Here is a 23,050-nt window from a genome sequence, read left to right on the forward strand (position 1 = left end):
GTTGCCCAGGCAAGTCTCGAACCCGCGGGCTCAGGCATTCCACTCACCTCAGCCTCCCAAGGCACAGGATTACAGGCTGAGCCACCGAGCCTGGCTGAGCAGGACTTTAAAAGGACTCCCCCTGAGAAGTGATTGCCAAGTCATGGAGTTATTCAACTAGGGTGTTCTGGGATGGGGTGGCTCCTGAAATCACACCCAGAGCCCTGAAGAGCTGGCTTGGCTGAGCCTTCTGACACACACAAAGTGTGCCCAACTCCAAATGCTGTGAGCCCGACTGCAGACCTAGTCATGTCCAGGGACTCAGCCCCAGCGAGTTGAAGATGATCAGACGAAGGAAAGACAATGCAGCTCCCCGGTAGTAGAAACGCAGCTACGAAAGCTATTCCAGGGCCACAACTGCCTTTTCAATCTAAACAAAACAAAGCTGGCACCATGGCTGTCTGCTCTGCCCACCTCTGGCCTGTAACATTCCAAATGATACAATATACCCTATACACTCACAGGTTTTCCTGATGAGATTTCTACTCCCAGCTTCCCAAGGTCCTTTCTCAAAATTCTGGATTCGGTCACTGTAATCCCATTTACAATGCTTAAGATGAACTCGACATTCCAAGTGAATATTAAGTTACTTTCTTATCATTTAGGGATGAAGTAACCACTTTCCAGGCATTGTCTATGATTTTTTAAAGATTACAGTCAAAGTAAAGAAGAATTCATTCTCTTTTGAGGCGAGGGGTCGTTAATAGCTGATAGATGGGGGAGGCACACCTCCTCAACAAGGGTACCTGCGTAATGAACATCTGTATCTCTAACCCTGAAGTGTACCCCATATCTTTAAAATAAAAATATATTTTTAAAAGCTGTTAGGTAAGACCACAGGTCATCAGAGGCGAGGGAAGGGCAGGCCCATACAAGCACGACTTCAGGGCAGCCAATAAGAAAGGGAAAGAAAAAAGTTCTGACACTTGGAAACACACCCAGGACACGGAGCTTCCAAAAGGATACCTCACCTGGCTGAAGGCTGCTGACTCAAATTCCGATTCCGCCAGGCTATCTGAATCCCGCACGACATGACACCACCTCGAAGTGGTTTTCTTTACCTGCCAAAATTCAAACCAACAAACAATAAGCAAACACGTTCAAGACTTCGTTACCATTCAGCGACTTAGTCCAGCACTTCATAAACTGCAATACAAACTACCTGAGAATTGAGGTGCCTTGAAAGTATCGACTTTCTGTTCTTAACCTCACACCCGTTGTCACTGGAGGCCCCCTCCACACTCCTGCGCAGCAGCAGCATCTGCGTCCGAGCTTCACCATCTTCCTCGCTTGACAGGTCGTCCGAAATCCCATTGCCCAAACGCCCGAAAGCCTCCTGCAAAGAGAACAGCAACATCTCCACAGGGGACAGCCCAGAGCATTCTGGTAAGCTGCAGGTGTCAACAACAAGACAAACATATAAAAACTACCAAACAGCAAATGGACACGAAGCCAGAATGAACAAGCCTACCTGTTAACTTGATCTCAATAAAAAATATTCACTTGAAACTAAATAGCCTAAACGATGAGGCAGTATTAGGTAGCAGTTTAAAACCAGGACTTAAGTCAAACTCCAAAACCTGAATGACAGCTCTTCTACCTACTGGTTATGCAACCTTGAGCAATTTACTAAATCTCTCTGGGGTCTAGTTTCTTCACCTGAAAAGTAAAGATAATAAAACCATCTATCTCACAGGCTTGCTGAAAAATATAAAATGGGCAACCCCTTCAGGTCCCCTCCCACTGTGGGAGCTTTTCTGTCCTCTCAATAAATTCTGCTTTCAAAAAAAATATATATATAAAGTAAGTTAGTATATGTCAAGCCCTTAGAACAATGCCTTGGCCAGCCAGGCCCAGTGGCTCACACCTGTAGTCTCAGTACTTTGGAAGGCCAAGGTGGGAGGATCACTTGAGTCCAGGAGTTCAAGACCAGCCTAGGTAACACAGCAAGACCTCGTCCCTATAAAAAATCAGAAAATCAGCCGGCCGTGGCGGTACACATCTGTAGTCCCAGCTACTCAGGAGACTAAGCTGGAGGGATCACCCAAGCTCACAAGGCTGAAGCTGCAGTGAACCATTGATTGTGCAACTGTACTCCTGCCTGGGTGACAGAGTGAGACCCTGACTTGAAAAAAAAAAAAAAGCCTGGTTATAGTAATGGCTCAACAGCTATTGGATTAAATGCCACAGTCTAACAAATACTTCAGACAATGGAGTAAAAGTGTGTAGTTAGTTTCAGACACAGAGCAGACCATCTCTACCTAAACCTAGAAAAGTTTCCCAAACCCCTGCTGTACTATCCCTGCTTCTCTGGAATATGACACAGCCACCTTTACATGAATCTGCTTATTAAATCTACCAGCCTACTGCTAAGGTTGGATCAGTAGCAAAATAGTAGGTTCTACTCCTATAATTTTAAGACTAAGTCCCAGTCTCCATGTGATACTTTATTTTCATAGCCTGTAGTTTTACTTACTTGTGAGGACAAACTGCAAACCTATTAGTCTCTATGTCATATCTCAAGCAGAGTCTAAGAACAGGAACATTTTACATGGGAAAGAAAAGATTTTGTCACAACCATCTAAGTCTTACCCTACGGCCCTTTTCTCCATCCGAAAATTTTGCTTTCTCTCTTGTTTGCCACATTCTAATCTCTGGACGACACTGTCTCTTCTTGATGATAGGATGAAGACTTGAGTCATTGTCTGTTTCAGTCCCTTTGTTAGATATTAATTTTACTCTTTTAATCCTATTTTTTTAAAAAAGGAAAAGAAGATTACTAACTAGTCTTCTGGAAGTAACATCTTATATGAAATGACTTTCTTCCAAGGAGGTCAACATATTATTTTGGGAATCAAGAATATCCAGGGGTCACGTTTTTCAGGCCTCTGGCTTGCTAAGGGTGTGGGATGATGGAGCATTCACTCATAGAAACTCAGGGAATATGAGTCTATTCTCCAAAGACTCATGTCAACTAACTGAGAGGAGGCATGTACCTTTCAGGTATGCACAGACTAGGCTCACGTGCTCTCCACGAATCCTCCCAAATGCAATGCCACTCCTGCCTCGCACTGCCTGTGAATGCCACTTCGTGGAGTATCTTCTTCGCTTCTGGCCATCTGTGTAAACACTGCCCAGCTTTCAAAGCCCACCAACTCTCAACTCCTTTGTGACTCCTGCAGACTACTCCAGCCCTAAATACGCACTCCATTTGCCGAGTGAGCTGCCTGGCCTTTAGTGAGCATGGACTCAGTCCCCATGTGCTTACGCTCTCGTGGCGACGCCATACCTGCTACTCTGAGCTTCCCAACTAGATGGTGGACTCATGGAGAGCAGGGACACACAGGGTCCAGTACAATATTCAGCACAAAGAACTCAAACACTTCAATCAAGCATAGTTAACATCACTACAGATTATGCAAGAACATTTCTGATTTAAGGGCAAAGACAGATTCTAAATCAAAGTCCTAGGCTTCCATTTTGCTAAGTCATTAGAGAACTAGAGTTCCAATCCAGAAACGTAGCCAGGCACAAACGTTTTTAGAAAAATGTGTGAACATATTTCATCTTCAAAAAACTGGAAAAGAACCTTATTTTAAAGTCACGATCGTGAATATATGACAAAGTATTTTTTTGAGTCACACTAGTGCTGTCACATCCTGAAAAACCATGAATGAGATAAAATTGTCAGTAATCCCCTTCCCTTTCTGCCTGACTGCCCATCCACACCAGGATCATTTCTACAGAGGGTTCAAACCTCACAATGAAAAATACCCGACCTTTGACAGATTCTTCTTTCTCGTAAGATGCTGACTGATATGGCTTCAAATATTCGCCCTTTCCAAGTATTTATACTTTTGCAAGCTTGTGGTCTAAAAACTCTTTACAGTCAAATAGAAGGAAACTTTTATGGTAGGTCACTGCATTTGTAGGTAACACAGACAGTGAAGACAACATTTTGAGTAAGCAAATCCTTCTAGAACCTTTAAAAATCACACCACGGGGCAGCACACCTACACTACTTACTCCTATGGCCTGATCACACTACGGACTTCTCTCCCGTAAGATACAAGTAAAAATTCCAGTGTAAGACTCCCACCTGTTGCCAAAGATAGTCTCCCAAAAACCACCAACAATGGGTGTAGATTCCAAAGTTTCTACTCCTCTAGCTTTATCAGAGGAGTTATTATTTCCATTTTCTCGGCTCCCATCACCATTGACAGTTTTTCGTAATTTTCTACAAAAAACATTTCAAAAGCTTCAGATTATTCAAGACCTTTTCTACTTCTGCCCAAAACATATCTGCAGAAAATTATACTGACAAATTGCTACCTGAAATCAAGTATAGTTAACGTCACTATAAATTATGCAAGAACATTTCTGATTTAAGGGCAAAGACAGATTCCAAACCAAAGTCCTAGGCTTCCATTTTGCTAAGTCATTAGAGAACTAGAGCTGCAATCCAGAAACGTTACAAGAAAGAGCATTTGCACTTGCACTACCAAGAATCTTCGGGCACACCAGACACCACTAGCAGAAGGAGCAAGTTGGTTAAATGTGGGTATCGGGAATCTGCCTCTTCGGCACATGATTAAAAAATTACAAAATAATAGCAATTCATCACTTTTAAAAAAATACTCTATGCAGTTAACAGATATATCCTAAAAATACCAATAAGACACAACACAAGCTGGGAGTCGTGACTCACACCTGTAATCCCAGCACTTTTGGGGGCAGAGGTGAGAGGACTGCCTGAGTCCAGGATTTGAGACCAACCTGGGCAACTTGGCAAGATCTCGTCTCTACAATAAATCAAAAAATTAGCCAGGCGTAGTGGCAGCTGCCTGTGGTTCCAGCTACTTGGAAGGCTGAGACGGAAGGATCGCCTGAGCCCAGCAGGTCGAGGCTGGGGTGGCCGGGAGCATGCCACTGCACTCCAGCCTGGGCGACTGAGTGAGACTCCTACTCCAAAAAAGGCAGGGCACAGCACTTGATTTCCTTAGAAAACATTATACCAATTAAGCTGAATTTATAAGGAAACTTCTTTTTAAAAGAGTTTTGAAAATAACACTCAAAAATAAGAATATGTTGAAACTCATTACACAAAATGGAAAATCTTATTTAGTGATTGTTTATGGGAGCAAAAATCTAGAGATATTCTGAGGAAAGCTTATATAACTTTTGGAAGCTAGTACTGTATATACCTATGAGATGTTTAACAGTTCCAAAACCCACATATACCACATAATCAATAAAAACATAACATGAATTCAACAAATAAAAAATTCAAGTCAATCTTAATTAAAAGTTTAGACCACTTAGAAATCAATTTTGGGGAGAGCTGGGGCTGTTTGCTATGAAGCCCAAGCTGGAAAGCAATGGCATGACCATAGCTCGTTACAGCCTCAAACTCCTGGGTTCAAGCGATCCTCCTGCCTCAGTCTCCCGAATAGCTAGGACTATAGGCATGCACCCCCATACTCAGCTAATTTTTTTTATTTTTTGTAGAGAAGCAGTCTCACTTTGTTGCCCAGGCTGGTTTCAAACTCTCCAGGCTCAAGCTGTCCTCTGGTCTCAGCCTCCCAAACTGATGGAATTACAGTCATAAGCCAGTATGCCCAGCAGAAATCAATTCTTATTATATACTTTTGAAAGAAGGTAAAATTTTTACAGCACTAACTCCATGTAGCAAGATCCTAGCTTATAGTGAATTTTCACCAAATTTTGATTAAGACTGAATTTCAAAGAGGAGGATTTTTCAACACCATTATTTAAGACAAATTTTAATCAAGAATAATCTGGTCTAGAAATTTCCCTTCTAGGCATCTGTCCTGCATGACCAAACCCCAACTGGAATGAAAAGTTCATAGCAAGGTTTCTCAGCACTAACAAGAAAAGTGAAAAGTCAAGCATTTATTGTTTAAGCCAAAAAACATCTTTAAAACACACAAAAGGGGGATTTCAAGTTAATTTAGCCAAAGACCGTATCAATCTCTGCAATCCCTCTCCCAGAACACGCACAGTCCCAGTGTAATGGCTTGTCTCACCTTCTCCTTCGGTTTCCATTGTTTCCTGCGGGCCGGGTTATCTGAGTGGCTACGATCTGGCAGTGGACAGTTCCCATGAGCAGCATAAGGCACAAGGGTCCAAGCACTTCACTTGCGTTCACAATGGGCATCAGCAAGTATAGGACAACCGCTATAACTGAACGGCAGAGGCCTTCACATGTAAAACGTCAGCGCTCACCTTTGAAATCAGTTCTACCAGCTATACAGATTGCTTCTGTAAAATCCATCATTTAAAAGAGTACACAAGATACCTAGCTTCCTACAAGACCCATCCGCTTGCACATTAGCTGAGTAAAAACCCAAGCCCTAGTAAAACCCTGAAGTCAAGAAGAATATGTGAAGAGGATTTGCCTTTCTGGCAGCATGATCATCTAGAAAGTCTAAAAGCGTCTGCATCACAAAACTACTGGATGTTAGGCTGGGGCAGTGGCTCACGCCTGTCATCCCCTCACTTGCGGATGCGGGAGGATGGCTGAGCCCAGGAGTTCAAGACCAGCCTGGGCAACACAGCGAAACCTCGTCTCTATAGAAACAAACAAACAACCAGATACTGCAGAAACCACAGGTTTTGAAGTGTTGTGCAGCTCAGAAGAAGAGCATTTTCCAAGGCTACATGGAAAGCAATGAGCAAAGCTGGGACTTGAACCCAGGCAGCCGCCTCTGGTGTACCCACACTATGCTATCTTGCCTCTTTATACGTGCATGTGAAATGCTCACAGAAAAAAATGACGAAAGCAATGGAAAATGTAAAAACTTCCATATACGGACAATTTTGTAGATGGCTGTTCTTTAAGATTTTCACATAAGTGATAAGCTTCGTGCTATAAACTCTTCCTGTGTGGAGAAAAAGCAAGCTACCAAAATTCATTTCATATACTAAGAAAATCTGGACACTCGCACGTAACAAAGACAGCATTCAACAACAAACTATAGCCCTCCCTGACTTATGAATACAAAGTTACCATTAAAAAGCAGGAAGTTTTTTCTTTCCGAGTTGGAGTCTCACTCTGTCGCCTTGGCTGGGGTGCAGTGGCACACTCACAGCCACCGCAGCCTCAGCCTGCTGGGCTCAGGCGATCCTTCTGTCTCAGCCTTCCAAGTAACTGGAATCACAGGTGTGCACCACCATGCCCGGCTAATTTTTTGATTTATTGTAGAGATGAGGGCTCACCAAATTGCCCAGGCTGGTCTCGAACTCCTGGGCTCAGGCAATCCTCTGACCTCGGCCTCCCAAAGTGCTGGGATTACAGCCATGAACCACCGTGCCTGGCTAAAAGTATCTTTGTTATCTATCCATTGTAGGCCCCTCGTATGGAACCTAACAGTTTATGCTAATGAGGTAAGTAAGGATGGGGGCTGGTCACACCACAAAGACCAACCATGTTATTAGAGTGTTGGGCCTTTGAGTCTCATTACATCAGGAGACTGAGGTCAACCACAGGCCAGTAACTCAATCATGCTTATATAATGAGGCCTCAATAAAAACTCCAGATACTGGCAGAGCATGATGGCTCATGCCGGTAATCTCAGTACCTTGGGAGGCAGAGGCGGGAGGCTCCCTTGAGACCAGGAGTTTGAGATAAGCTTGGACAACACAGTGAGACCCCATCCCTAAAAAAATAAAAACAAACTCCAGACAGTGAAGCTCAGGAGCTCCCCCGGGTAGCAGCGCTCCGCATCTTGCGACCTGAGGACAGTGCAAGTCTGTCTGGAACCATCCCAGGCTTGGCCCTAACGCAGCTCTTTTCATCTGCAGCCTTTCGCTGTAGTACAACTACAATTTAAGTTTTGCACTTTCTGCAAGTCATTCTATCTACCTACCAAACCTGAGGAGGTGCCTGGGGGCCCCCAAAACCGTAGGCAGCTGATCAGAAATGAGAGTGGCCCTGGGGTCCTTCAAACTTGAGACAAGAGTCTGAAGTGAGGGCAGTCTCCGGGGGACTGTGCCCTTAACCTGTGACGGTCTGCCCACCTCTTGGCACCAACAAGGGCATTCCATTACAAAATCATTTGTTCCTGATTGATAATTCATCTTAAGTTCCAATCTCTTCTAAAATACTAAGAATTTGAACATATTCCCTCATTTGTACATGCTGAGGAATGCATAAGTAAAATCAGTACACAACACACATTAAGGACGATACTCTGAATCAGGAACAAAACAAGGATGACCACTCTGTTATTACTTAACATGACTCTGAAACGTTGACTAAATAGATAAAAGTCAATGAAATGTATGGGAAAGGAGGAGACAGAATGTTCACTATTTGCCAACCTTTGGCTGCATAATTACAAAATTTAAGGAAAGCACTGAAAAACTATTAGAATTAATAAGAAAGAGTTTAATCAAGAGGTTGGTCACAAAAATTTTAAAGATAAGTCCATAGATTTCAGATATAACAGCAACCACCAGTTAAAATTTGTAAAACAAAAAAAAAGAATGTAGCTTCAGCAGCAGCAACAAAACATAAGACATTTTCACTTCAGGTGGAAATTTCCAAGTGTGGATCAGCAGATGAATTTATCAACAAAATGTGGTACACACATACAATGGAATCAAAGTCAGCCTTAAAAAGGAAGAAACTGTTGACGCGTGGATGACCCCGAGGACATTATACTAAGTGAAATAAGCCGGTTACAAAAGGACAAATACTATATGGTTCCACTTACATGCAGTACTTAAAGAAGCCAAAATCATATAGACAAAAAGTAGAATGGCGGTTGCCAGGAGCTGAGGACAAAGGGAGATGGGGAGTTATTGTTTAAGGGTGTGGAGCTTCAGTTTGAGAAGATAAACACCTTTCTGGGGAGGGATTATGGTGATGGTTGCATACCAACGTGTGTGTGTGTGTGTGTGTGTGTGTGTGTGTGTGTATGTGTCACTCAGGTTGGAATGCAGTAGCACAATCACAGCTCATTGCAGCCTCAACCTCCTGGGCTCAGGCGATTCTTCCACCTCAGCCTCCCAAGTAGCTGGGACTACAGGCATACGCCACTCTCTACCTCTAGCTAATTTTTTTCTACTTTTTGTAGAGATGAGGTCTCACTATGTTGCCCAGGTTGGTCTCGAACCCCTGGGCTCAACCGATTCTCACCTCGGCCTCCCAATGTGTTGGAATTATAGGTATGAGCCACCATGCCCAGTCAACATGAATATGCTTAATGCCATTGAGCTATACACACTTAGAAATGTTTAAATGATAAATTTCATGTTATGTATATTTTATCACCATAAAAAAATGAGTTTCACTTTAACAAGATCTAAGCAGGCCTTATAAGAAAAAAAAAATCTTTTTTTTGTTTGTTTGTTTTGAGTCAGAGTCTCACTCTGTCACCCAGGCTGGAGTGCAGTGGCCACGCTCATGGTCACTGCAGCCTCGACCAGCTGGGCTCAGGCGATACTTCCGCCTCAGCCTTGCAAGTAGCTGAAACTACAGGCACACACCACCATGCCTGGTTGCTATTTTTGACTTATTGTAGAGATAAGGTCTCACAAAGTTACCCAGACTGGTCTCGAACCTGTGGGCTCAGGCAATCCTCTCACCTCAGCCTCCCAAAGTTCTGGGATTATAGGTGTGAGCCACCACACCCGGCAGGGGGAAGAATTCTTACAAAGCTTTGCTGAGGGATAAAATAGAAGTCTTGATTCAAAGGAAAGATATATCATACTCCTGTATAGAAAAGGGAACATTATAAAGCAGTCTATTATTTTGCCCATCCTCCCAAAATATAGCTACCTGTGTGTATGTGTGTTAAGAAAAAGGGATGGTCAGAGGAATTCCAATCCAAATTCCAATGTTATTGGGGTTTTTTGTTATTATTGTTTTAATCATGATAAAATAATGCTGTACTATTTTGGAAAGAATGAACAAGCAAAAAACTTAAGAGAAAATGTTAAAAGTAGAATAATAGAGAAATATTTTGTCCTGCTCATTGTTAATCTATATTAAACAGCTACAGTAATTAAAGCAGTATAGTATAGATATAAGAAAAACCAGACAAATTGCTAGTATAACAATTTGAAAAACTATTAGAATTAAAACAGTAGTGGACTCTATGTAGTGGACCATGGGGTGCGTGGCAATTTGATGTATATAACATGAAATATATCAACAAGGAAGGAATACATTTAATAACAAGTGTGTGGGAGACTATTTAATGCCATACTTACAAGTAACCAAGGAAATGCACATTCAATAAGCAAAAGATTTTTTGCATATCAAATTAGACAACAATTTTTAAAATTGTAATAATGCGGGTAAGCCTGTGGTAAAAGCAAGCGCTGTCATCTACTGCTTTCCAAAAGAACTGTGCCACAGTCATTTCACTCTGCATACTACATGCCTTAAATGTTTGCATTCCTTGATCTATCAGTTCTTCTTTTTTTTTTTTTTTTTCCAGCTGGGGTCTCGCTCTGTTGTCCAGGCTGGAGCACAGTAGCACAAAGGCAGCTCACTACAGCCTCAACCTTCTGGGCTCAGGCAATCCTTCTGCCTCAGTCTTCTGGGCAGCTGGAACTACAAGGTCACGCCACCACACCTGGCTAATTTTTTGATGTTTTGTAGAGAGTTCTTGCCATGCTGCCTAGGCTGGTCTCAAACTCCTGGGCTCAAGCAATCCTTCCACCCTGGCCTCCAAAAGTGCTAGGATTACAGGTGTGAGCCAACGTGCCTGGTCTGATCTGTTAATTCCATCTCAGATAATAAATTCTAAAAAAAAAAAATAAGGAAAAATTTGTTCATGATGGCATTATGCTATAGACTGATGCTATAGACTGAGCAGGTCACAGAATCCACATTGAAATCTCAGCTCCTAATGTGATCCTGTTAAGAGGTGTGGCCTTTGGCAGCTCATTAGGCTTTGGTTTTTTGTTTTTTGTTTTTGAGTCAGAGTCACTCCATTGCCCAGGCTGGAGTGCAGTGGCACGCTCATGGCCCCCCAGAATCGACCTGCTGGGCTTCTGCCTTAACCTTCCAGGTAGCTGGAACTACAGGTGCACATTACCACACCTGCTAATTTTTGATTATTATTATAGAGACGAGGTCTTGTCAAGTTGCCCGAGTTGGTCTCAGACCCACGAGCTCAGAGAATCCATTCGCCTCAGTCTTCCAAAGTACTGAAATTACAGGCTGAGTCACCAAGCAAAGCAGGTCATCAGGTTTTGAGGGCAGAGCTCTCATGAACGAGATGCGTGACCTTATAAAAGAGACTCCAGAGCGCTCTCTTGCCCCTTCAGCCATGGGTGGACACAGTAAGAAAACAACTGTTGATGAACCAGAAAGCAGACACTGAACCTACTAGTACCTTGATCTTAGACTTCCCAGGCTCCAGAATTGTGAGAAATAAATTTATATTAGTTATAAGCCACCCAGGCCATATATATTTTGTTACAGCAGCTTGAATGACAGAAATTGGTACCAAGAAGGCAGGGTGCTACTGTTACAAATATCTAAAAATGTGAAAGTTGCTTTAGAACCAGGTAATGGGTAGAGAATAGAAGAGTTTGGAGGCACATGCTAGAAAAAGCTTAGATCACCATAAATAGATTTTTAAAGGGGATACTGGTAAGAAATTTAAAAGAACAGAAGGGCGCTATAGAAAAAGTTTCATTCTTTTTAGAGAATCCCTAAGTAACCATGAACAGAATGTTGGTAGAAATATGAGGCAAAGGCCATTCAGTGCAACTTCTCATAGACTCAAGTTATTTTAGATGTATTTAAAAACACTCAAAATTTGTTTTGTTTTGTTTTGTTTGAAAAAAAAAAAAGGCCATTCAGATGAGATCTCAGATAGAAATTAGAAATAACATGTTACTAGAAACAGAAAGAAAGGCAATCTTTGTTATAGAGTGGCAAAAAGAACCTGGCTGTACTGTGTTTGTGTTCTAGTGTTTTGTGGGAGGTAAAATTAGCAAGTGATGAAATGGAATATTTAGCTGAAGCGATTTCTAAGCAAAGGGTTGAAGGTGCAGCTTGGTCCTTCCTAAATGCTTATAGTAAAACGTGAGATGAGAGAAATGACTTAAAGATGAAATTGTTAAGCAAAAAAGCAGCAGAGCTTGAAGATTTGAAAAGTTCTTAGTCTATTGCAAAAAGTGAGAAGAAATGTTAGGGAGGTCCCCAGGATCACCCTCACATCTGACCTGCTGGCTACAGCTTTGAGATTAATGCCCTTATAAAAGAGACTCCTAAGACCTAAGAGCCCCCTTGTCCCTTCCACCATGTGAGGATACAGCAAGAAGACTGCCACCTACGAAGCAAGAAAGTGGGTCCTTAGCAGACACCAAATCTTCTGGCACCTTGATCCTGAACTTCTCAGCATTCACAACTATCAGAAACAAATTTGTATTGTTGATAAGCCACCCAGTCTATGGAATTTCTGTTACAGTCCAAACAAGACTAAAAAGAGTTAGGTGAGTTATGGTAACCTTATATCACAGAATATTAAGAAGCTATATAAAGGTGTTTATGGTAAACTCATAGGACTGACTCTAATTGAGGTATTAAAATGACAGTTTTAAATGATAGTCTGTCCATATGACAAATTATTATGCAGTCAATGAAATTATATCTGTGAAGACTTAATTAAAATAAAATTTAAAATTCAGTTCCTTATTGACACTAATTGCATTCTGAGTACTCAGTGACACATGTGGCCAAGCAACTACTGTACTGGGTGGCACTGAAACAACATCTCCAACGTCACAGAAATTCTACTGGACAGCACTTTCACAGACTTCAAAAGCTCAAACTATAGATTAATAAATTCATATGCTTTTCACTCTATAACTTTTTTAAAAGTTTTGAATTGAGACAGATGAAATAAAATGACCCATAATTTCACATTAACCCAACTTTCTCCAACGCTGTCTTTTTTTTTTTTTGAGTTGGAATCTCACTCCCAGGCTGGAGTGCAGTGGCATGATCACAGTCACCACACCCTCCACCTGTTGGGCTGAGGCGCTCCTTCCACCTCAGCCTTCCGAGTAGCTGGAACCACGCCTAGCTAATTTTTTTTTAATGTATTATATAGGTGGGGTCTCACCAAGTTGCCCAGACTGGTCTTGAACGCTGGGCTTAGGTAATCCTCATGCCTCCACTTCCCAAAGTGCTGGGATTGTAGGTGTGAGCCACCTTCTTCTAATTCATGTCTTTCTGCACAGATGTAACTATAATATTGACACCACCCATTTTCTGAAAACATTCCTGGTGGGCAATGAGGATACAGTGGTAAAGAGAATATACTGGATCTCTGCATATATTTAGAAGATAAAAAACCAACATCAGATGGTGATGCGTGAAACAGAAGTTAAAGTTGAGTCATATGATAGTGCCTTGGGGGCAGTAGGACTACCTACAAAGTATAGATGGGGAGTAGTTTCTCGGTGAAAGGTACACCCCTGAGCTGAGATCGTTTGTTTTTTGTTTTTAAGTTGGGGGTCTCACTCCGATGCCCAGGATGGAGTGCAGTGGCATGATGGGTGCTCACCACAGCCTCAACCTCCCGGGCTCAGGGGATCCTTCTGCCTCTGTCTCCCAAGTAGCTGGAACTACTGGCACATGCCACCATACCAGGCTACTGTTCTGCAGAGACAGGTTTCACTATGTTGCCCAGCCTGGTCTCAAACTCCCAGGCTCAAGCAATCTTCCAGTCTCAGCCTCCCAACGTGCTGGGATTACAGGCATGAGCCACTGTGCCCGGCTACAAGCTGAGATATTTAAAGATGAGGAAAAAAGCCAGCTATTTGAAAAGCCTTGAGAATGGTTCAAACAGGAAGAACAGCTCTGTGTGAGGAACACCAAAAAAGGCTGTTATGCCCAGAGCGAGCATAGAGAAGAGTGGGAAGAGATGGTAGGAGATGACATCTGGGAGAAAAGCAGGGACCGGATCGTGTAGGGCATCACAGGCCACGGCAGAGACTCAGGATTTTTATTCAAAGGCCAACGGGAAGTCACTAAAGGTTTTTAAGAAAGAAAGTGAAATGGCATGGCTTCCACTTTTAAAAAATTTCTCTAACTGCTGTGAAGAAGATTGGTAGAAAGAAGGCACTGAGTAGATGTCATTCCAGTCATCTAGGCAAAGAGATGCTGGTTCTGTGGACATTGACGGTGGCAGCAGAGACTGAGTTAAACAGTCAAGAATTTGGAGGAAGGACGTACAGACTTGGTGACAGACTGGATGTGAAAGCCGATGGGAGGTAGAGGAAAAAGATTTAATTTTTCACTTGAATACTGGGTGATTAAAGAAAAGGAGAAGCCCTAAAGAGAAAAAAGTTTGCGCGTACACAAACACACAAAAATTGAGTTCATTTTTTATAGAAGTAAATTCAAGGTACCTATAAAATCTCCATATGGAAATGTAAACAGGCAATTAGATTTAAGTCTGAAGTTCAGCACAGATCTGTCCTGAAGATATAAAGCTGAGAATTACCAGTAAGTATATCAATCATATTTAAAGCAACAGAGCTTGATGCGAGTACCTAGAACAGAAAAGAACTAAGATGCAACCTTTCGGTAATCAATATTCAAATGTCAGACAGAAGGAAAGTCTGGGAAGCCCTGGCCAGTGAGACAGGTAGAAAGAAATTCAAGAGAGAAGAGAGTTAGACAATCACGTTTGCTCCCTTACAGCAGATCATTTTAAGATGACTCCCAGCCAGGCTCGGTGGCTCAGCCTGTAATCCTGCGCCTTTGGGAGGCTGAGGTGAGTGGATTGCCTGAGCCTGCGGGTTCGAGACCCGCCTGGGCAGCAAGACCTCATCTCTACAAAAAAAAAAAAAAATCAGCCGGGCATGGTAGCGCATGCCTGTAATTCCAGCTATTTGGAAGGCTGAGGCGGAAGGATCGCCAGAGCCCAGCAGGTCGAGTCTGCGGTGGCCGGGAGCAGCCACTGCACTCCAGTCTGGGCGACAGAGTGAGACTCCAACTCAAAAAAAAAAAAAAAGATGACTCCCAAATGGCACGTGTCCCTTTATTTCTGTGTTCTTTAAACCATCAAAAGGGTAAACCTAAGAACATTATCCTATGGCAAAAGTAGCAAAAACAAACTGGTAATTGCTTATTCCAACTCCTCCAATTACCTTGCATGAGGTAAAGCAGTAGCAGCCAAACAAAGATTCTTAAAGAGGTAACCTGAATCCACCAATTGCTGAATAATGGGAAAAATACAACTCGAACAAGGCCCTTGCGAGTCAGAGACGTCCATGGAATTTCAGGTTTCGCTTTGGCAAATGTTGAGCCTTTAAACATATAATAAAAGGAAATAGCAAACATTTATGTATACTATATTGATACCTACTTGCAACACTACATTAAAAACAGGTGAGAGAAAAATTCAGCATACAACCTGTTCAGTTAAAAAGAGCCCCTAGATGTCTACGAAATATAATAACTTCTTGCCTCAAACACTAGGACAGGAGCTCAAAATAAGCCAGGCTCAACTGTATGTTAAATAATGTATTTATCTTAATTACACAACAGCAAGTCTGCAAATTCATCCCTCTTTCACATTTATGAAAACAATGTAATTTATAGAGTCACACAGTACTAAAGGAAAGAGGAAAAAGGGCTAAAGCCTGAATGATGAGAAGTTACTTTTCGAAATTATAGTGGAGGTATCAAAAAATAAGCATCACTACGGAATAACATAATATGCATGAAAAACAAAGTGATTTTAGAACTCACCTCTGATTAAGTCAACGTCAATCAAGTCTGGCTTTATGTGACCCATCTTTTTTGGTTTGTTTTTGAAACCCTAGGATAAAACAAAATTTTTAAGAAACCAGAAATGAAAAAAAAAAGAGATAAATAAAAAAGATAAACTTATGTTTCTTTTTCTCTATATCTGACTCCCTTTTACTGGGGACATTTTAATCCTAACGTACCTTAAAGGAACTTGTCATTAATATGTATTTTGCTTTAGTTTTTAGTCTTTTTTTTTTTTTTTTTTGTCTCACTCTGTCGCCCAGTCTGGAGGGCAGTGGCATGCTCACGGCCACTGCAGCCTTGACCTGCTGTGCTCAGGCAATTCTTCCACCTCGGTCTCCAAGTAGCTGGAACTACAGATGCATGTCGCAACACTTGGCTAACTTTGATTGATTGTGGAGACAAGGTCTCGCCAAGTTGCCCAGGCTGGTCTCAAACTTCTGGGCTCAGGCAATCCTCTCGCCTAGGCCTCTCAAAGTACTGGGATTACAGGCTTGAGCCACCACGCCCAGCCTAGTTTTCAGTCTTATCAACTAACGCATCCATGTACTTCATTACTTTTTTAAATGGTCAAATAGTGCCAAAAGATCAATAAGGGAAAAGTAACAGTTCCATGGGCTGTCTCTCCTCTCCTCCCAATTTCACTCCTCAAAGACAAGTGACTTTCATATTTTCTTGCTTCTATTGTTATTTTTATTTTGTATTTTTAGTTGAAGTCTCACTCTGTCGCCCAGACTGAAGTGCAGAGGCACACTCACAGCCACCCCAGCATCGACCTGCTGGACTCCGGCGATCCTTCCACCTCAGCCTTCCAAGTAGCAGGAACTATAGGCGCGCGCTACCACGCTCGGCTAATTTTTGATTTATTGTAGAGACGAGGTCTCACCAAGTTGCCCGGGCGGGTCTCGAACCCGCAGCCTCAGGCAATCCACTCATCTCCGCCTCTCAAAGTGTTGGGATTACAGGCCACCGAGCAGGCCTCTATTATTTTTAACTGACACATAATAATTGTAAACATTTAAGGGGAAGAGTAATGATCAAATCAGGATAATCAGTTTTGTTTTTTGAGTTGAGATCTGACTCTGTTACCCATGCTGTAGTGCAGTGGCATGGTCACAACTCACTGTAGCCTTGACCTCCTGGGCTAAAGCAATTCTCCCACCTCAGCCTGCTGAATAGCTAGGACAACAGGCATACACCACCATACCCAGTTAATTTTTTTTTTTTGTAGAGACGAGGTCTTGCTATGTTGCCTAGATTGATCTTGAACTTCTATGTTCAAGCAATTCTCCCACCTCAGCCTCCCAAAGTGCTAGGATTACAAGTATGAGCTGCCATACCTTTGTATGGTTTTTGTCCTCATTTTGTTGATGTGATTTATCACGTTTATTGATTTGCATATATTAAACCATCCTTGCATCCCTGGGATAAATCCAACTTGATTGTGACAAAGGATCTTTTAAATGTGTTGCTGGATTTGGCTTCCCAGTATTTTGTTGAGAATTTGTGCACCTAAGTTAATCAGTGATACTGACCTACAGTTTTAATTTTTGTTGTTTCCTTACCCAGTATTAGGGTAGTACTGGACTCATAGTATAAGTTTGGAAGAATCTCCTCTTCAGTTTTCTGGAAGAGCTTGAGAAATTGGTACAAGTTCTTTAAATGTTTAGTAGAATTCCACTGTGAAGTCACTGGGTCCTGGGTTTTTCTTTGATGGGAGACCTTTTATTACAAAGATTCAGTCTTGTTACTCGAAATTAATCTGTTCAGGTTTGCTATTTCTTCTTGGTTTAATCTTGGTAGGTTATATGAGTCAAGAAATGCATCCATTTATACTATGTTTTCTAATTTGTTGGTATATAGTTTGTAATAATATTTAATGATCCTTTGTATTTCTATGATATCATTTGTAATGTCTCCTTTTTCATTTCTGATTTATTTGGGTCTTTTCTCTTTTTCTTGGTTAGTCAAGCTAGCAAATTAGCAATTTTATCTCTTAATTTTATTGATCCTTTGTATTTTGTATTAGTCTCCATCTCATTTGTTTCTGCCCTGATCTTTATTATTTATTTCTTTCCATTAATTTTGGGTTTGAATTCTTCTTGCTTTTCTAGTTTCTTGAGATGCATAGTTAGGTTGCTTATTTGAAATCTTTCTACTTTTTTTGATGTAGGCAGCTATTGCTATAAACTTCCCTCTGAACACTGCTTTTGCTGTACCCTTTGGTTTTGGCATATTATATTTCTCTTTTCATTTGCTTTAAGAATTTTTAAAATTTCCTTCTTAATTTCTTCATCGACCCATTGGTCATTCCAGAGAAATGTTGATTTCCATGTACTCACACAATTCAAAAATTTCTTGTTATTGATTTCTAGCTTTATTGCATTGTAGTCAGAAAAGATACTTGATATGATTTCAATTATTTTAAATTTGTTCAGACTTGTTTTGTAACCTAACATGTGGTCTATCCTAGAGAACATTCCATGTGCTAATCAAAAGAATGTGTATTCTTTAGTCACTGAATGAAATTTTCTGTAAAGTCTGTGATCTAAAGTGCAATTTAAATCTAATGTTTGTTTGTTGATTTCTGTCTTGCTGATCTATCCAAAGTGGGAGGGGGGTGAAGTCCCCAACAATTAATGTATTGGAATCAGTCGCTCCCTTTAAATTTTAAAATAATCGCTTTAGGTCTCTTACCATGGAGGCTTAACAAAAAAACTTTTTTTTTCTTTATATATATGGGTCCTCCAGTTCTGGGAGCATATGTATTTACCAGTATAATGGTGATAAATTCCTTTAATGTTTGCTTATCTGGGAAAGACTTTATTTCTCCCTCATTTCTAAAGGATAGCTTTGCTGGGTATAGTATCCTTGGCTGCTATTCTTTCTTCTTTCAGCACTTTGAAAATATCATTCCATTCTTTCCTGGCCTGTAAGGTTTCTGTATAGAAATCTACTGTTTGGCTCATGGGTATTCATTTACATGTGACTTGACACCTTTCTCTTGATGTTTTTAGAATTCTCTTTTCTACTTCTGACTATAATGTGCTTCAGAGAGGACCTTTCTGAGTTGAATCTCTTTGGGGATCATCAGCTTTTTGGATCTGGATATCCATCTCTCTCTTCAGACTTGGGAACTTTTCAGCTATCATTTCATTAAATAAGTTTTCTATGTCTTTTCCCTCCTCTTTCTGAAAATTCCATTAATACAAACATTTGTTCACACAATGATGTCCTACCAGTTTCACAGTTTTTCTTCACACCTTTTTATTCTTATTTTATCTCTGACTGGGTAATTTCAAATGACCTACCCTAAAGCTCAGAGATTCCTTCTTCTACTTGATCAAATACTGCAAAAGTTCTCTATTGTATTTTTTATTCATTGGCTTGTTTGGTTCTTATTTTATCATTTCTCTTTGTTGACTTTTTTATTTATATTGTGAACCATATTAGGTGAATTATCTGTATTTCCTAGTGTCTCACTAGTTTCCTTACAATCATTATCTTGAGTTTCCTTTCCAGCAATTAATTGATGGCCTTTTTACTGGGGAGTGGTAATAAAGAGTTATTTTGTTCCTTTCATGGTGTCATATTTCCTTGCTTTTTCCTACTTCCTGTGTCACCACATTGATGTCTACACATATGATACAACTGCCGCTTTCAAGCTTTCTAGAATGGCTTTGGTAGAGAAAGACTTCCACTTACAGTTGGGTTTTAATGTGACAGCTGGGAAGGGTGTGGTGATTCTGTCACTAGATAGGTACAGTGATATAGTCTCCATGCAGCTTCTTCAGCAGCATTCAACATCAGCAATCAATGTGGATGCCTCGGTAACCTCGGCTATAGAAGTTTGTGGCAGCTGCAGTATAGGTTGTTAATGTTCTTGGCGTCAAGGGCTTTGGGGATTCTCCTATTCTCACTTCTCTCACAACAGGGAGATTTAACCAAGGGGATCTCTCTTGGTGTCAGGTCTGTCACAGCCTACAAACAGCTGCAAGAGGAATGGTGTTCTAGGTGTTCAGACTGACTGGAGGCTGGGGTTCTAGGCTCAGGGTCTTGCAAACCATTTGTGGCTACTGGGCCTTAGGGTGCAGGTTTAGTCTCTGTGGCAAGGTTGGATGTAGATTGTCCAGAGTCAGGATCTATGACTGTCAGGCACCTCCCTGGCAGCTCAGGCCAAAGGGGCCAGGTTGTAGCTGTGATTGTACAACACTGGCCCAACTCTGGGGAAGAAGCGTTATTCTGAAGGCTTGGGTCTGGGGAATAGGGTACGGCTGCAATTCAGAAACCTAAGCCAATGGGGCTCAGTGACAACTTGGGTCCCAGGGGGTGAGGCACTGTGTAGTAGTGACTCTAACCTGGGTTAGTAGGGCTCAGCAGTATCCCAGACTCTGTGAGGCCAGGTGCAGTGGCAGCAAGTGCCCCAGAATGACAGAGTACAGCTGTCATTTGGGGTCCTGGTAGGGAGGAGGTAAAGGGAACGGCACAGCAATGACTCCACTCCCCAGGGAGTGTCTCAGCAGCTCTGATGCTCAGGGGCTAGTACAGGAATGCAGAACACTAGACTTGTTTGGCCTGTACGGTGGGTGTCTCAGTTCAGCCACTGCTCTGTTTCCCTAGGATGTGAGGGACGTCAACCCAGCCCTGGGATGTGCAGTTGCTCAGCTGGGCCAGGGCACCAATTCTCCAGGGGGCAATGCACCATATCAGCTCAGGCCAGGGAAACACGACTGTTCTGGACAGCCCAGGCACCATTTTCCTGGGATTGAAGTCACTGCTTCACCTGAGGTCAGTGTCTGATCTGGACAGCTAAGCCGCAGTTTCTTGGGCTGCAGGGTGCTGCTTCAACTTAGGCACTGGGGAGGCATGACTGCTCTAAGCAAATGAGGTACTGTTTTCTCAATAAGGTACAGCTTCGGCAGTGGCCCGAGGTGTGGGGATGGGTAGATGGAGTGGCTCCAACTCTGCTTGGCCTCATGGGGAAGTGTATGACAGTTGCTCACCACTCCACTTGATGTTGGGCCACGACTGGGGTGGTTTAGAGTGGCTTAGCCTCATGGATGAAGGGGAGCCATGGCTACTTATGCCCAGTGCAAGGCACACTCCAACAGTAGTTCCAATTCCAAGATGGTGTCACGCAGGGAGCCCCCTCAGCATGGCTCCTTCTGTCAGGGGAGCACAGCTATGTGGACGCCAAGCATCTCCCTCCGCTGGGTTTGGTGTCAGTGAGGACTGCGGGGTACCCTGTGGTGAGGTCTGTAGGTGCCCAGGGTGTTGATGGGGGCTGCTGGGACTCTCTCACCTTCCTCCTGGTTCCCAGCTGATGCAGTTGGGGGCTGGGGTGGCGGAGGCCTGGCCCTTCCTTCCAGTCTCTGTTCTCTACGCGGCTACCCAGCGTTTCTGTGGTCACCAGGGTTTCTGTTACTCCTCTGATGCACTCCAGCACTCCTTCTCGGTACTTTTCGTTAAAACGACATTGTCTATTTGTTGTTTAGGAAGATGAGCACTAAAGGGCTTCTAGTAAGCTATCTTGCTGACATATTTAACTTTCATCTGTTTTGTAGCTGTTTCTCTTGGTATTTTATTACCCTACTTCCAAATAACACATTTACACTGCTATTTCTTAATTTATTGATTTTTGAAATCCTCTACTGACTCCTAGCATGATATTTAAGATTATAGTTCTTATGTCACTGATCCCCACATCCTAACTTCCACCCTCAAAACATATAGTTATATTAGGTTTTTTGTAAGTCAGTAATCAGTACTTACAATATTACCACTATGAAATATTGTTCCTGCAGCTACAGCTATATTTTGTATTATTCTGCTTACTGTATGAGATCGTCAAAATGTTTATCATTATCTAAATCTGAACAGATGCCAGAAAATTATTCACATTTGAGTAAAGGCAAGAATTTACTTCAAGAAACTTCCTGGAAACTCCTTTCCCAGAGCCCTGTGTTTCCTGCCTTGGACAAGCTGCTCTCTGGGTTGCTGCACAGCTGAACGCCAGCACTTCTCTTGACGCTCATCCCTTCCCTTCCCTCTGGCGGAGCCCCACTCCCTGTAACCCCTTTCTTCTTAGACACGCCCGTCAGCAGCCTTCTGAGAAAGGAGTCATAGAAGGTTATGTTCTAAGGGTTTACGTGGCTGAAATAAATCAACTTTACCTTCAAACCTGACTGAAGGTTACACTGGGCTTAGAATCATAAATCATTTTCTCTCAGGCATGAAGACACCACTCTACTGTTTCCTAGCTCCCAACAGTGCTGTTGTGATGTCCAGCGCCAATGCCATCCTGGATCCTGATCCTTTAAACGTGAATTGTTTCTCTCCTCTAAATCCTTGCATTATTTATGACATTAGAAATTTCAAAATGGCCAGGTGCAGTGGTTCATGCCTATAATCCTTACACTTTGGGAGGTAAAGGCGAGAGGACTGCCTGAGTCCAGGGGTTCAAGACCAGTCTGGGCAACTTGGCAAGACCTTGTCTCTACAGTAAATCAAAAAATCAGGCCAGGCGCAGTGGCTCAAGTCTGTAATCCCAGCACTTTGGAAGGCTGAGGTGAGGGGATTGCCTGAGCCCATGGGTTCAAGGACAGCCTGGGCAACTTGGCAAGATCTCATTTTTACAATAAATCAAAAAAATTAGCCAGGTGTGGTAGCATGGGCCTATAGCTCTGGTTCCTTGGAAGGCTGAGGCAGAAAGATCACCTGAGCCCAACAGGTCGAGACTGCGGTAGCCGTGAGCATGCCACTGCACTACAGCCTGGGCGATGAAGTGAGACTTCAATTCAAAAAAAAAAATTAGCCAGGCATGGTGGCACTCACCTGTGGCTCCAGTTACTTGGAAGGCTGAGGTGGAAGGACCACCTGAGCCCAGCAGGTCGATGCTGCAATGGCTGTGATTGCGCCCCTGCACTTGTCTTGATATGAATCCTTTATCATCTATTGTGCTGAGAATCCTTCCACAGGGAAATTCATGTCTTTCAGTGTAGGAAATTTTTCTTATTTATTTTATATTTCTTATCTTCTAAGACTTCTAACTTTTCTCTATTTTCTACCTCTTTTGGCTGTCTGGAAATTTCCTCAAATCCTTCTATTAATTTTTAAATTTTGATTCTTTTGAGTTTGTTTCTCTTTGTTCTCTTTCATGTTCAAGAATTTCTTCAAATATGTCTCATAGTCACCAGCTGTCCACTTATATGTACAGTGAGGGACCAAAATCCTCATGGA

The 23,050-nt window shown here is 42.2% G+C and overlaps 1 protein-coding gene across 2 annotated transcripts in view; it reads right to left on the reverse strand.

Annotated features, from left to right (window-relative positions):
• Positions 1 to 23,050, reverse strand: part of PHTF1 (putative homeodomain transcription factor 1) — a 45,948-nt gene that overhangs the window by 5,431 nt on the left and 17,467 nt on the right. For both annotated transcript variants that reach the window (XM_021712496.1, XM_021712497.1), the window contains 7 exons: positions 15,791 to 15,860; positions 15,187 to 15,345; positions 6,087 to 6,243; positions 4,139 to 4,276; positions 2,632 to 2,788; positions 1,202 to 1,375; positions 1,011 to 1,100 (listed from right to left, as the gene is read on the reverse strand). In XM_021712496.1, the coding sequence (XP_021568171.1) occupies positions 1,011 to 1,100; positions 1,202 to 1,375; positions 2,632 to 2,788; positions 4,139 to 4,276; positions 6,087 to 6,243; positions 15,187 to 15,345; positions 15,791 to 15,860 (945 nt within the window). The remainder of the gene's footprint in view (positions 1 to 1,010; positions 1,101 to 1,201; positions 1,376 to 2,631; positions 2,789 to 4,138; positions 4,277 to 6,086; positions 6,244 to 15,186; positions 15,346 to 15,790; positions 15,861 to 23,050) is intronic.

The sequence above is a fragment of the Carlito syrichta genome, unplaced genomic scaffold, assembly GCF_000164805.1.
Source record: "Carlito syrichta isolate Samal-C Ts95f unplaced genomic scaffold, Tarsius_syrichta-2.0.1 Scaffold303316, whole genome shotgun sequence".
Lineage (NCBI taxonomy): Eukaryota > Metazoa > Chordata > Mammalia > Primates > Tarsiidae > Carlito > Carlito syrichta.